Below are 16,020 nucleotides of genomic sequence, written 5' to 3'. Positions count from 1 at the left end.
TTAGTACAGAATAAAAGAACATTAAACTTTCAGAAACATTGGTAGCCCTTGAGTTTGGCTAAGTGCAGGGCTTGGCAAACTGTGACTTGCAGGCCAAATCCGACCCTCTGACCCTCTGTCTGTTTTTATGATCCCTTGCTAAGAGTGGTGTAAATTTATATATAATAAAATATATATTTTGTTGTTCTTCTGGGAATGGAAAGCAGGGCCTCAGGCATGAGTTTTCTACCACTGAGCTATACCCCCAGCCCTCTTTATTTTTGAAATTTTTATTTTGAGCTAGAATCTTGATAAGTTATTTAGGCTAGTCCTGAATTTGCATCCTGCCTGAGGCTCCAGAATACCTGGGATTACAGGTGTGCATCACCACACCTAGCTACTTTTACACTTTTAAGCAGTTGTACAAAAGAAAAGGAAGAATATATAACTGAGACCAAATGTGGCCCATGAAGCCTATGCAATTATTATCTATCCCTTTACAGATGAAGCTTACTGAGCCCTGGCTGAAGGTTATTTCTCTTTGTGGATCATGAACTTTCTGAGACCCCTTCTGGTTCTGAAGTTCCAAGTGTCTATGATTTTTTTTTTTTTTTTTTTTTTTTTTTTTACCAGAGTGCTTAACCACTGAGCCATACTCAGCCCTTTTTATTTTTTATTTTGAAACAGAATCTTGCTAAGTTCCTTAGGGCCTCAGTTATAGAGGCTGGCTTTGAACTTGTAGTCCTCCTGCCTCAGCCTCCCAAGTCACTAGGATTATAGGGGTATGCTGCATCTGGCCTTTTATGATTTTTTCTTTGGAGGAATAGTTTTCATCTAGCTCTTACTTCAACAGCCTAACAAGTGTGCAATTCCAGCAGGGTACTTCCAGTTCTTTTAACCTCTTAGAATTCTATAGATCCTGTGTCTACGTTCTTAGAGTATCTTTGGGAAAGGGAAGGAGGTGTTAGATTTTAGTTTTTGATGTTTTATCATTCATTTATTTACTTGTTTATTTGGTACTGGGGATTGAACTTGGGGACACTCTTCTACTGAGCTATAACCCCAGCCTAGTCTATGTTTCATTTTTAAGACAGTGTCTCACTAAGTTGTTGACAATCTCTCAACATTTCTGAGCCTGATCTCAAACTTGGGATCCTCCTGCCTCAGCCTCCCAAGTTGCTGGTATTATAAGCATGCACCCCCACACCCAGCTTTCTTGTATTTTGCTTTTGGTTTATTTCATTTGTTTGAACTTGGAGTTGTTATTGAGATGTGCAGAGTTTGGGAAGGAAGAAAAATTTACTATGGGACAAAAGCAACATTGACAGTCATTTTTCCTAACACAAGACTTTCCTTCCTGAGCAACTAAACTAGCTCCTGAAAGCATATTCAGTGAACCAAATTTTAGCCCTACAAGATAATGTTGACAATCTCTCATTCTCATTTGTCATTCTGTTCTCAGCAAGTTACCACCTTTTTGGGAACCATGTAAAAGATGGTTCTATTTTTTTTATATCTGCATGCAGAGTTGATGATGGAATATTCACATCATTTAAAATGTATACACAATTTATGAACGAGTAGAGTAGAAGATGTTAAGATGTTCTTTTCTCTTACCGGAAAGTCACAGTCATTCAAAATACTCAACTCTAGTACATTGTTGATAATTAAATGGAGTTCTTAGTAATAGGTATGTTATCAGCATCTTAAAGGTATAGAAATTTTATTGTGAGCTCTGTATTTTCTAAGTACCCTTGGTCTTTTTATAAGACAAAGACTTGAATTCAGGTGAGAAAACAAAGATCCAGGGTGTGTCTCTGATCTTCCTTCATGCTGTTCTCAGAGATGTCCGGGGGAGAGGCATGGCCAGTAGCCACCCCTGTTGCCCACACTGCAGACCAAAGTCCAGTTCCTGTGATCCTTTACCATGGAGTTCCACTGTCCCTCCTTGGCAGTTTCCATGTGACTCTTCATACCCTTTATTACATTTCCTCCAGCGGGCCACTTCCACCAGGTCATATGTGGTTGCTACTCTACCGGCATTTGTAGAGGCTGGAATGGCATTGGAGGATGTCAGGCTGTCTAACTTGGAGGTGCCCTACCACAAGCTCCATGTAGGTCCTCACTATGGTGACGGAGGGGGAGACGGGCTTTCCTTTTGCCACTTTTCTGATCATCTTCCTGGTTCTTTCATTCGACTGAGGGACATTCTGAGGCTGCTGGGTGAATTGCCACCATGGCTCTTTCCCCAGCCCTGTCCCGGGTTTGCCTCCCCCATCCCCACACCCCCTCGTACGCTCACACGACACTGCCTGGTGAGTACAGAACGTGAGCAGCTTCCACCAGCTGAAACCTCTGATCCCAAACTCACTGGAGAGTTTGGATTTTGGATTTTGGCAAGAAGGCCTGTTGCCCATCAGGTCAGCATGAATAAAGATTTCTTTCTTCCTTTCTTTTTTAAAGTCAAATATCCACTGAAACTGCTCCCAAAGCTCCCTGTCTCTCAAGACAGTTTAACCCCTTTCTCCTCGTGCGTTTTCTCTTCTGAGTGCACGCTGCTTTGTTTTATTCTTTTCCTGGGAGACCACCAAGACATCTACTATATATAAAATTTGAAAGCCAAATCAATTCTAAAGCAATCTTATCATTTTTAAAGTATGTTTATTCAGCTTTGTAGTAGGAACAGGCAGACTGTTTGAAGGCCACATACTTTTCAAACCTTGGTTGCAACACGTTTGCCCCATTTTGAAACTGTCTTTATCTAGCCGAGAAAACGAAAATCTATTTGACAAAGTGGCACTCTGGCCAGTTTATCTTGCAATATGGCTTTAGCTCACTGAGTCTATTGATTTCCTTAAATTAATGTTTACAGAATGCTACTGAATTTTGCTCAACAGAACATTGTTCTTTTGACGCTTTGAAAAAAAAAAAAAAAAAAGATACAGAATGTTATTGCCGTGTGTTCCTCTGCTTAGACCAGTTTTTTGTGTGTGTGTGTTTTTTAAAGACGGCCTTGAACTATAGAGCCACTTCCTACAAGCATTTACTCTTCACATATTTAAGTAGCAAAACATGTGACTAGGAAATGGGCTCCCTCTCAGGGCCCCAAACTGCTTGGGTCTTGACCTAATTTAATCCTCTAAGGTCCCAGGAAGTTGAATGCCCCCTGGAGCATCAGAGGAAGAGAGACTTTAGTCCTAAGTCCAGTTGTTGACAAATAATCTTCCTCTGCCTCATTTGGTGTTACCCTGCAGCAGCTTCCCAGCCAGGGCTCCTGGATAATACCAGTCCCTCCACACATAGGTTAGAGCATCCTAATAAAATATGAATGCCATGGAACCATTGGGTGGAAATTCTAAATATAACACCTTACTCTTTGACCATGGCGCTCAGAGTTTAATACACACAACCTAATCTCTAAAGATCTTTTAAAATCAGGCCTTCTCAGGGAAGTACATGCATCCATTCAACTACTGACTGTGTGGAAAACAGGAATTTGAGTCATAACGGTGAAATGAGCAAAAGAAAATTTAGGAAACACATCAACTTTTCTCAATTTGTTGATTTGGCCAATAAAATTGCCCAAGTAAACATCCTTTATGCATCTCTCAAAACAATGCTTTGCACATATTTATTAATCACAGTAAAATGCTTCTCAGGAATTAGGGCTTCTATTTAAAGGTTCAAACTACCACCTTCGGTTTAGATATTTTATGCTTTCCAAAGCACCTTTATATTTACTTTCCCAATTGATCCTCCCCTGCAACAGAGAAGGCATTGGAATAGAATCCCACAAGTGGCCGTGTTAGCATCCCACACCATTTCTTGTCTTATGAAGGGCCAGTTAGTCCCCAACTGTCCACACAGGATAAATGCATACACAATTGCAAAGGAAGACCCTTGGTCACAGCATCTGGTGACCTTATTTCGTATGCCATGATTCCTCTGTCCTGTCTTTAGCAGGAGAGTTCAGTGTGAGTGAGGCAGGGGAGACAGGCAGTGATACTGTATGTTCTTGTCTTTTCATCTGATAGTCTCCACGAGGAGCTAGGAAAGCATCTGAGTTTATCCAGTGAAGTCCACCCTGTCTGCAGTACAAGTCCCCAGCTTGTGCCACTGCTGTCAGGAGATAGGTCTCTCCTTGATCAATATTTACTTAACAAACAGCAGGGACAGGCGAGTTTGTTTAGAGGAATCATGTGCACACTAGGGTGAATGAATCCTCGGGAAAGTACTTCAACTGTTTATCTCTTTCCTAGGATCTTTGTGCGCAAGTGTGTCTGCACACACGTGTAGATGCCCTTTCTCTTCTGAACTTCTCCAAAGACACTCAGGAGGCATCTAGAAAAATGCCTCACTATCTGTGATCAGGACATTGTTTACACCATCAGAGAGCTCTTCTTGTGAATTCAGTTTTGAAAAAGCTCAGAGTTTTATTTCCTTTCGTGCTCCTAGGCAGGCTAAACATCTCAGAAAATGTGGTTAGGATGAACAAAAAGTATAAGCATCTCCCCTTGACCCCTTTCAGATGAGTGGAAGGGAAGAAAATGCAGATGGAAACAACCAAAGCATTTTAACAAGTCAACACTATATCTTTCTGATGGCCTTACATATATATTTTAAGGCCCAAAGGAAAAAAAAAAAAAAAGAAAGAAAGAAAGAAAGAAAGAAAAAGTAGCTCTTCAGATTTTCAGGGATGCTCAGCCGGTTTTCAGCATGAGACACGTTCAACTCTGATAATAAATAGGAATTCCACGGTGCTGAAGTTGAGAGGAGACTGTTCTTTCAACTTCACTGAAACAATTGCTGGAAGGCTCAAGTCCGAGCCTTCAATGTAGTTGACTTGGAGGCATCTGGGGCTGGTTTGAGGGGTTTTGTTTCTGTGTGCAGGGAGGGGGTGAGGGTACGGGGGGGGGGGGGTTATTTATTTATTTGATTTTGTGAATCGGAGTTGTAAAAGCCATCTGAAATATTCATGCAGAATAGTCTGAGAAGCCCGTTTCTGTTTTATTTACTGCACAGTAGAACAGCCACAGCGGATTAGTTCTACAATACCCGTAACAAAAGCCCAACAGCTGATGCATGTGATGTTAGGAGGTGACAAAACAGTTAAAGTATGCTGCTGGCTACAGGCAAGCAGTCAGCAGATGCAGACAAAAGGGTTTGTGACAAGAATAACTCTCTCTCCAAGGCGAGCAGTGAAGAGTATCCAAAATACCAGTACCCTTTTCTCCTTGACATTGTCTTCTTACAGTCAGCATTTTATTGCCCTTTTATAGTATTAGGGGGGGAAAAAGGAGGAGGAAGAAGAAAGAAAACCCACACACAAACTAATTCACCAAAACACTAGGCAGAATTTTACTCTCCCAACCCTTAACCACTTCTGCCCATACATGTGTCCAAATTCCCTTTTTTCTATTGAAGGAAGTTTGAGAAAAAAATGAGCTAAAAAGATGTATTGTAAAGATCATCTCCCTTGATAAGACTGGAATCTATTGATAATGCTCAATAGGCCATTTGAACCTTCGGTTCTTAGAGAGAGAGAGACAGAGAGAGGAAAGAGAGAGAGAGAGAGAGAGAGAGAGAGAGAGAGAGAGAGAGAGAGAGAGAGAGAGAGAGAGAGAGAGAATGAGAGAGGTGATGCCTGGTTTGTTTTCTATCCATTTCAGTAAAGATGATTTCACTGATGAAACAAGGCTGGTGGGCCAATTTTTAAAGGGGATCAAGGATGGAGGGGTGTCCATGGAGACCTGTGCAAGGGGCAAGGTTATGGTCCCCCGCAAGAGGCGGATGAATGAGCTTATGGATGTTTCAGAGGTGTGAAAAATCAGCTTCTCTGTCTCCAGAAAATAGGAGAGGCTGTCTTCTTTTTAACCTTTGTAATTCCCCTTCTATTCTCTGTGACATTCATTCAGCTGCCAAGAGCGTTTGGCAAGGTTTGGGCCAGCGAGCACACTTCCAGTGACCGCTAACCTTGGTATGTCCTGACACTTATGATGAGTATCTGCAGGACACAGAAGGCAGGCAGCCTGCTATGTCAGGCTTTTATTATGTACTGCAGAGGCTAGGGACAGTCAGTTTAATAAAACAAATCATCCTTGAAGGTAAAGCAACTGGGAAGAGGAGGAGGAAGACGGGGAAAAATGTCTTTGCCACTCATTCTGATTAAAAAAAAAAGAACAGCCAAACAGCTACCAGCCCAACACACCGTGTGTGCACTCAGCCCAGCTGTGGTCTGAGCAGACTTGAACCGGTCCCCTGGATTCCCCCAGTTGCCTGAAGCCCACAAGGCCCTCCTTTGCTCTGAGGAGACTCAAATACAAACAATTGTGATGAAATTGGTAGATGCTGCCAGCCAGCCCCTTCAAATTGATGCGCACATTCAAGTATTCAAATACCTCACAATCCTCTTCTTTCCTCCAACTATCAAGGCAAAACTGTTTGGGGTGAGGCTCCCTTATTGGGATGCCTTTGTTATCAAAGCAAACTTTCCACTCTCCTCTCCTGAAGAACACAGGGCAGAGCAGCTCCCACAATAGCCTCAGAGTTCCAGCCAGAGACTTTGGAAGCCTTTTGTTTTTTCCCTGTGGCATGTCCAAAGGCATGGCCTTCCCCCGCCCCCCAGCAGCCTGCATTGTCTTGCATTCCAGCGATTTGATTGACTGTTGCCACCTGATGCTGAGGAGATATACTCTAGGGTTCATTCTGCAGAGTGTTGGGTTCTATTAAAAGAAACCTAGATAAGGGATTACTTGTCACTAAGGGATTTTCTGCAGATGTTTATTAGTGATTGGAAAGCCCTTAGGTGTGAGGAGGTACAGAAAAATATGGACAGCGTCATACTCATGACCCTGAATCCTAAGATGCCCCCCACAAAAGCATTAGGAGGACCTCCCTTACTCTAGTAAATGGAGTTGGGGGAAGTTTCCAAGTAGAGGGCTGAAGATTCCTGTTTTCATGGCTGATATTTCTACCTGTGGGGGGAATTCACTAGCACCTTCTCAGATCACTTGCTATCCAACATTGTACCTCAGGAGCCACCAGAAAAGATGAGTTGCTCCACTATTAGAGGGTCTCATTATAGCATTATTTTATCCAGTCCAGTCCACTGGGTGAATATGGCTTCAGAGCAAACACTAAATTAACAACCCATTTCATTTGTGTACGAAGAATTCACCCCGTCCAAACATGAATCAATAGCCCAAGTTTCTTCCTGGGAATCTTTTGCATCATTTTCATTTATTTTAAAGTTCCTAGCTTCTGGGAGGCGGTTTTTTTTTTTTTTTTTTTTTTTTTTTTTTTTTTTGGTTTTTTTGTTTGTTTGTTTGTTTGTTTGTTTTTTCTCAATTACAGACCCAACGCTTATCAAAGATTGGGTGCCACGTAGAAGTTGAAATTGCTTTAAACAAAAATAGATATTAAAAGGGAGCCAGCATAATTCAATGGGAAGATACCTTATTTCACACAAAGTCTCTTTATTTCATAATTTTGCATCTCAGAGAATTTTATTGTTTCTCCGTCTATAAAATGATGATTTCTGAACTCTAACTTTTTTAAAAAGCTCTTTAATTCATTTATTTTTATGTGGTGCTGAGGATCATACTCAGTGCCTCACATGTGCTAGCCAAACACCACTGAGCCACAACCCCAGCCCTGAACTCTAAACTTTTAAACTTCTGTCCTATTTTGTCATTATTTTAAGCTCCCCCCGCCACCACCAAAGTATTGAGGGAGAATATAAGTGTGACTCCAGAGCAAGATGGCCTAGAACAGAGGGTGAGATCTCACTATGAACTATAGTATTTATTAAGTGACTCTGCAGAAGAGCCTCTGCTGAACACTGTGGGCAATACACAGAATAAAAACCAGGACTCCTTATCTAAAGACACCTTAGGGTAAGGTAAACGAGACGTAAGTCGGTAAAAAGTTGCATAACACAAAGCACAAATACAAAAGATATTCTCAGATGGCCCGTGATGACAACCACTAGAAATGAATGTTGGAAGCAGAATAAAACCCACTAAAAACCTTTAGCAAACATGGCGAATGATAAGAATAATGAGCTAGAGCCTGCGCAGCATCCCGAATGAAGTTGCCTTGATTTGTTCTCTCAAATCCTTCAGCTGCTCTTCCCTCCCTCCTCTGGTGCTGATGCTGTTCTAGATGTATCCACCTCCTCTGACAATCTCCACAATGCCCCTCTTCCCTTTTCCCCTGGCTCTCCAGACTTCCTGTGGGGTCCTTGCCGTGGACAGGGCTTCCAGTCTTCTTCCAGTCTTCTTTTCTCCTCTGGAGCCGCCACCCACACCTGTCATCCCTCAATGCTTCCTGCCATGTTGCGCTTCTGAGTGTTCAAGGAACATAGATTTTTGTAGCAGCTCCGTTGCCAATGGGCAGTGAAACCACACTTTTTGAAATGCTTATTTTAATATATGCCAATGATTATGTTTCTGTAGCTTTTGACTAACAGCTCCCAAACCAAGGGTGGGTAGTTACACTGCCTAACTGTTCTCTAGCCAGATTCCCTCTCAGTAATACCCCTTTGATAAAATGTGGAGGATTATCTTTGGGAGGAGGGAAGAATACTCAACAAGTCCGCCTAATGACTTTGTATCTGGTATAAGGTGAGTGGGAGGCTAAGCTCTCCTCCAACAAATCCTCACTTGTATCCAGGAGCTTTGGGGGAGATCACCAGTGGTCTGTGGGAAAGCTGGATGAGTTCTCAGAAAGGAACGGTGGTTTGCACGCACATCCATTGGTGACTTTCCAAGCAGCCTTGGAAACTGTGTGCTGACAGTGTAAATGTGTTTGGTAAAGGTTGCACAGAATTTGTCCTTTTGCTGAACACAAAATGGGCCCATTTTTACTGGGGAGTTACTAGGTTTCCCTAAAAAGAACAATTGATTTGCTATTGGGAGTATTAAGCTTCTCTGTCCAATTTTAAATGTGAAACCTGGAATATTGGGTGAATACTTAATGTTTATTACTACAGTTACTATCCTGATGAAAAGGTTCATTGCACCAGTTGGGAACAGGTGGGGAAAAAGGGATTGAACTTGCTCAACATGACAATACCTCCCTTTTCCTGCAGTGTGTCTGAACTGAGACAAAAATCTTTCGTCTGTTGTGTGTATAGGCAGACATGTCTACACATACAGCCATGGTACATTTATGTCTTCATATATCTACACTTGACGTAAAAATAAAACATCAGTAATGCATAAACACACCTCTGAAAGAAATCCACAGAGTGTCAACATGTACTTGGAAAGTTATGAGTTGGTGGCATTATTCTGTGAATCCATTATGTTGGTATGGGGAAAGATAGACCACACTTTACTATAAATAACTTAGAAAGAATAATAAATAGGTACATCAGTTGCTACTCCTTTCCCTAGACAAGAGATGAAACTATTAAATTAACAAGAGAACACGGACACACATGCACACACACACACACCCCACATATATTAATTGCTGTGGAAGAAAAGGCTTTGCAAATACAGATGTGCATTCACTAGATAATCCAGTGCCTGATATATACTAAGCACTCAATAAATGTTAGTTTTCGTAATTATTATCAACTGCATAAATCATTCTCTTATGGAGCAATTCTAATCTCAAATTCTAATCTTTCTGATGTGGTATTTCAGGATTCAGTTTAAATTTTATATTTTGTGTATTATCTTACTCCTTTATGAATGTAGAGTACTTTACAGTACAGATTGCTTTTGTACACATTTAAGAATTCAAGTCAACAGTCCTCTGATACAAATCCAGAAGCTGAGAATTTAGATTTTCTTCATTGAAACTATGGGTTTTGTATATATATATATATATATATTTGAATATTTATTATTTGATTGTGAGAACATTTTATTTTCATGATGGAAATCAAAAGGAAATATGAATTATATTCTGACAAATTAGCTGGAGACTTTCTTCTGGATTGAACCTATTTAATAAAATAAGCAATCCCAACTGCCGCATTCCTATTCTTTACCCTAACGTTCACAATGAAATCCTAGTCTTTCACCAGGTCTGCATGTATGGTCTGCACAATTCTCTTTCTAAAACTCTACAAAGCTGTCAGCCCCACATTACAATGCTACTATATATAATGACTTTACATAAGAGAATAGAAGCCGGCCATTTTTAGAAAATGCAGGTGCTATGTAAGCCTCTTTCTGAAAGAATGAACTTAGCTCAGTTTCCTTTGAAGAATTGTAGACCTGAAACTGAAAACTTTATTAATGCCATTGTCTCCTTGTATCAGCAGGTTCCAGAGAGATTCCTGGAAGTTGCGCAGATCACATTACGGGAGTTTTTCAATGCCATTATCGCAGGCAAAGATGTTGATCCTTCCTGGAAGAAGGCCATATACAAGGTCATCTGCAAGCTGGATAGTGAAGTCCCTGAGATTTTCAAATCCCCAAACTGCCTACAAGAGCTGCTTCATGAGTAGAAACTTCAACAACTCTTTTTGAATGTATGAATAGTAGCAGTCCCCTTTGGATGTCCAACTTATGTGTCTAGGTTTTGATTTCATAAATATGTGTATGGGAGGCATGGATATGTTATGAAATCAGCTGGTAATTCCTTCTCATCATCTTTCTCTGATTTCCTTTTGTTTCCCATTATGAGGGAATGGTTATTTTCCTTCCGCCTTTAGTTTACTTTTGCCCACGGCCCTTAACATTTGGAGACTTAACATAGGGTTAATTTTCAGGGAAAAAGAATGTTGGTGAGTGTAAAGTCTACCTAAGCAAGGAAGGGCATTTGTGAAAGATGCATACGCTGGATTGGTGGCTTATTGTAAATGGCGATCGGCCGAGGTAAACCATGACACAGCACAGCTCTACTGACAGTGATGTGTCTCTTGTTTTTAACTGTTAAGAAGGTCTGGAAACTCAATGAAACCACTTCATACACCCAAGTATTTTGTTTGGTTTGAATTCAATAAGTAGCTTTTTCTTATATGTTTAAAAATAATGCCAATGACGGATGAGCAGCTCACTTTTCAAAACTACCCCCAAAGGCCAAATTAAAAAAGAAAAATAATCGCTGTCAGTCCTTTCCTAAGAGCAATGGCAAACACCCCCAAACTAGTACCAGTTTCTAAAGGAGGCAAAGCAATTTTGTACAAAACTAACTCTTTCAAGAGAAGACTGGAATCACGTGTTCTTTTAGCCACCTCTGTAAACTTTATCATAGGTTCTTCACAGTAAGTGAGCTTAGATTACTCTTCATAGAAAAAAGCCCTACAATTTGTTATCATTTTCTATTTATTTTGCTTCAGATATTAAAAGGCACATAAGTTTCAAATCTATTCTTTGCTTGACTTTGTTTATATGCTTAAAAGAATTATTATTTGTTTAATCAACTTTTTTTTTTCTAAGACACTATTTTCTGAATCCCTTGCTATAGTAAGGAATAAAGGAAATCCCAATGGACCATAAATCCTTGCCTACACTACAAGTTTGTTGACAGCTGTCAGCTGACTTGATCTTTGCCTCCTAAGAGGAGCAAGTGTGAGAATGACCTGTTTCCATATATACAGCTCCACACTACCCTGATGGGTACTCAAAGTGGCGACAGTCTAAGTGTTTTTTCATTTTAGTATAATGTTTGAAAGCAATTGATAATGTCTCTTCTAATTCAGAAGCTAGGATTGACCAAAATGTGAGAATAGTGTATAGCGTAGGAAAATTTGGGGTTAACCCAAAAGACACAACTTCAGCACACCTAAGAAAGCTAGCTGCTATTTTAAGCTTTCTTCAATGATTCTCCTCTTTTTTCTTTCTTTCCTTTTTTTCCAATTTTTCGACGATGTACAATGTCCCATACGTGCATTTAAAAAAAAAAAAAAAATCTAACGGCATTCACACTTGTTTTCCTAGATGAATTTTCGTGTGTGGATGGAGTAAGAATTCATCATTCATTCTAATGGCGTTTTCCAGGTCCCTCCTTCCTCTTCGATAATTTGATATACACCTCCTAAAACGACACAGTAACAATCTGGTATTTAAAACATACAGAACATAAATGCCATTTCCCTTAATTTTTTAAAAAATTACATTTGACTTTGGAGACTGCAGGTTGACCCATGTGACTGACTAGCTGACCTGATCGCTGTAATTTAACATCATTTATAAATTCTGCTGATGGACAGGAATGTATGAACACAATTATTGTCAGCACAAAGCCTTAAAACCTGCTGACTTTAAATTAAATGGTGCAGTCCTGTGATGCCCGGCATCATTCAGGAGACTCACAGGCCCTCACAGTGTGGACAGAGTGTGCGGCAGCTGGGGCTGGTACGCCAACCCTTGTGCGCAGCACCTGCAGCCGCATACATCTCCCGGCTCACACCTCACACTCATGCACACAGAATCATTAGGATCCAATTGGTCATTTTTTTCTGGCTTGCTTAAAAAAAAAAAAAAAAAGTTTGGATGATAATTATATTGGAATAAAATGCTAAGGGGAATTAAAAAAAAAAAAAAAAAAAAAAAAAGGATTCCAATCAGCACAGGTAGAGAAGCCATCTGAACTTGACTGGTTGGGAAGAGCCTGACATTCATCATTCATGTCAGCATACAACTGGTCGTTGCTGTTCCATGTAATTCCTACCATCAACGTTGTGTTGCCCTGCGTGAGGTAAAAGGCGAAGCTGCAGTGTGTTCACCTGGGTAGAGTTTGCTAGGAATCTTAATCTGGGGCAAGTGAAATATTGATTCCAGACTTATTTGGATTTTTCATATTATTATCCCCTGCCTTTCTAATTTAGATAGACAAATTAAGTAAAAGTGTGTGTTTACAACCTAGTGTCCATGCACTTACCCACTGAGAATAATCCCTCAGTGTTCACTGAGGTGTAGAAATTATTTCGGAGGCAAAACTGTGGCTCGAGGATAAATTCACCTCTTTGTTCTGGAAAGAGAACTCTGCCACTCTGCTTTCAGGTAGTTTCCCCCCTTTTACAATCATAGAATCTCGTGCCTCCTAGTGCATTGGAAAATGACAAAAGCCTGTCTCTCAAAAACTCCTATTTAACAGTTAGTTGAAAAACAAAAAAATCACCAACTTTCAAATCTGAACTCTCACCATGTAAAAATTGGGTCCATGAGAGAAAGTCAGCTTTCCACGGTGGGAGGGTGAAGGATGAGGGGCAGTTCACACAGGAGAAAAAAAAAAAGAGTCTAAAGTCCATGTTGAAATTCCACATTACTCTTATTTTCTGCTAACTCTAAATTAGTTTTGCGTGTACACTTGAGGTTATAGTCTGTGCCTAGATCTAAATGCACCAGCGGGGGGATTTTTAAAAATCCTTCAAAATACCAGTTTTTTCCCACAAGTACAATTGTTCTTGTGCCTTCTGTGGCTTTCGATTTCATCTTTTTGACTTTATTTCCAATTACTACAGCTGCAATAAACACTAGATTTTTTTTCTGGCTGTTTGACGTAACGTTGATAGCTATGCATATTTTGTGTCTTTTTAAAACAAAGCGGGAGAATACGTTTTTGAAGAAGAGAATTTTTAGAACAGTTTGATACCGCAAATTATTTTTTCCTCAATTGTTTGAGCAGCATTCAAGTTTTGAAAATTCTTGTAGAAGCCAATTTTTTGTAACTGTGGTGCAAATCTTGTGTTTTCTTAGCCTAATGAAAAGTAGTATAGAAGCAATATTTCATACCATGTGCTATGTATGTGTGTGCAGATGTGTGACCATAAACACACATACACACATATACACACATGTAAAAATATACATATATATATGCGTGTGAAGTGGAAAGCTTACCTTTTCCTATCTAGATTTAAGAACCTATTTTAGACATTTGTTATGTTTTGTGAAAAGAATGTTCTATTTGCAACAACAAAACATTTAATTCTTACTGTCTCTCTGGCTGTTTAAATGAGGACGTTTCACATTAAATGGTAAAACACGTGGAAGATGTTAGAATGTAGTAATTGTTTAAGTAAATGTTCACCCACATACTCCTGAAGTTTGCTTTGTGCCTCCGAGTATTATTTAATTAAAGTGTTTTATGTTTGCAGAATCTTTGTTACTGTACTAGGGATGTGGGTGAATATCATTTTAAAGAAATTTAAAGCAACAAACAAACAAACAAAAGCAAAATGGAAACACTAAAGCAAGAGGGGAACTTTTATAAAGCAATGTAAATATTTAACCTCATGGCTGTTGTTACGTAAGACATGAGATTTTAATAAATAACTACATTCTCACATCTGTTGGATTTATTAGGAACACTACAGTGACTGTATAGACAGTTGAAAGCATTCTTGAAAATCCTGCTCTCTACTTTTAAAAGATAACAGTCTCTTTTATCAGATGTCAAGGGCAAGGGTAATGCAGTTTCTGTAAATTTATGAAGTTTCTTTTCTATGTACATGAAGACATTTAGTAAGTAACCCCCCCCCCCATACACACACACACACATGCAGGTTAATATTGAGTCATAATGCTAAAGATTTGGGGGCTTTCAAAATAGGATGTTCCCCAGAAGCAGTCATAAATTCATCAAAGAAAAAGTGGTTTACAGACTCCCCTGAAAGAAGCAGTGTATATGTGAGGACGTGCAAAATCTCTTTGCCATGTATATTATAGAGTATTCATTGGTGTGAATAGTACAAATGTTTCCTCTGGTACAAACTCTGTGTTTGCAAATTACAAGAAGCATTGTTTTCAAAAAGCTCCCCTTAAAAAATGTAACTGGTTGATATGAGTAAGCAGTTACTGTTTTGCACTTAAATGTTATGTTGAAGGAAATGCAGTTTTGTTTTCTGTAGATCTGTTGGTTATGAACCATCTGTAAAACTCAAGCTAAAATGCTCATATTCAGAGCTGGGATCAAAACTGGTATTTAAGCTTTGCATCTTCTTATAATTATCCTTCTAAGAGTATAACAGAATGTGGAAGCGTCTGGACTTTGAGTCTTTTCAACTGAGCCCTCTCTCAAATCAGACACCCCGCTAAAATGCACAAACAGGAGCAGAAAGGCAAACGGGCTAGCCTGCCTTAGGGAAGATGGATTCATTCTGTATTTTTTAAATATTCAATTTCCCTACCTAGGGGGATAAAGCATTTTAAAATTGTATATTACCACTTCAAATTTAGAATTAGAAAAAAAAAAAAGTGTCTTTGGGGTTGGTCTCAGCACTACCTAGAAGAATCAAAGGTCATGGCTTCCCTCAATATTGTCCCAGCCATTCTCATATGTATATAGTATAAACCGTGACAAAACACTGCCTTTATATTATTTAGCAATATGTTGTAAATAGCATTATGAAGCTCTTTTTTTTTTGTAATAAAGACCCTTTGATTTGAATATAGTACAATAACCGAACTGATAAAGTCGATTTTTGATTTTTTTTTTTTTTTTTTTTTTTTTAGCTAGAGGCAATTTCAATTGTGGATTTTTGTTATTGTCTATTGTTCTGAAGACTTTGCATAATTTATTGGTTTAATTTATCCTAATTTATTTGATGAAGGTGTACAATTTTGTATTACCAAGGATGTACTGTAATATTAATTGATATGATAAAAACAATGAGACTCCCTGTCCATATTAAAAAGAAAATTAAAAGGTGCAGTAGACAATTGATTTTAAAATAAAAGTTAAAAAAATTAGTTTGGCAGCTACTAAATTTTAAAACAGGAAAAAAAAAATAAGTTGTTGTGGGGAGGGCGGGGAGGGGGTTTTACTTTGTGTGTTTTAAGCTTTTGTATACTCTCCAAACTTTTACCTTTTGCTTTGTACCACTTAAAGGATACAGTAGTCCAATTGCCTTGTGTGCCTTCCATCTTCTCTTAAACTGAATGTATGTGCAGTATATATGCAAGCTTGTGCAAAATAAAATATACATTACAAGCTCAGTGCCGTTTGAATTTTTTTTTATTTGAAATGCATGACATTTCCTTTTTTGGACCTGGGTTCAATTTTAAGACAGTAGGCTGGTTGTGATTGTAATCTCAAGTATGGTGTTTTCCTTGAGTGACAATTCTTAGTTATATA

At 39.2% G+C, this 16,020-nt stretch overlaps 1 protein-coding gene across 4 annotated transcripts in view; it reads left to right on the top strand.

Annotated features, from left to right (window-relative positions):
- PROX1 (prospero homeobox 1) overlaps window positions 1-15,211 on the top strand; it is a 53,244-nt gene extending 38,033 nt beyond the window's left edge. For 3 of the 4 annotated variants that reach the window (XM_079107128.1, XM_079107127.1, XM_079107129.1), the window contains one exon: window positions 10,256-15,211. In XM_079107128.1, coding sequence (XP_078963254.1) covers window positions 10,256-10,444 — 189 coding nt within the window. In that variant the 3' untranslated portion in view covers window positions 10,445-15,211. The remainder of the gene's footprint in view (window positions 1-10,255) is intronic. The other variant, XM_079107130.1, reaches the window with a different exon arrangement.
- The last annotated feature ends 809 nt before the right edge of the window (window positions 15,212-16,020 follow it).

Source organism: Sciurus vulgaris (assembly GCF_902686455.1).
Source record: "Sciurus vulgaris genome assembly, chromosome: 12".
NCBI classification, from domain to species: Eukaryota; Metazoa; Chordata; class Mammalia; order Rodentia; family Sciuridae; genus Sciurus; species Sciurus vulgaris.
This window is presented reverse-complemented; position numbering and strand designations above follow the sequence as displayed.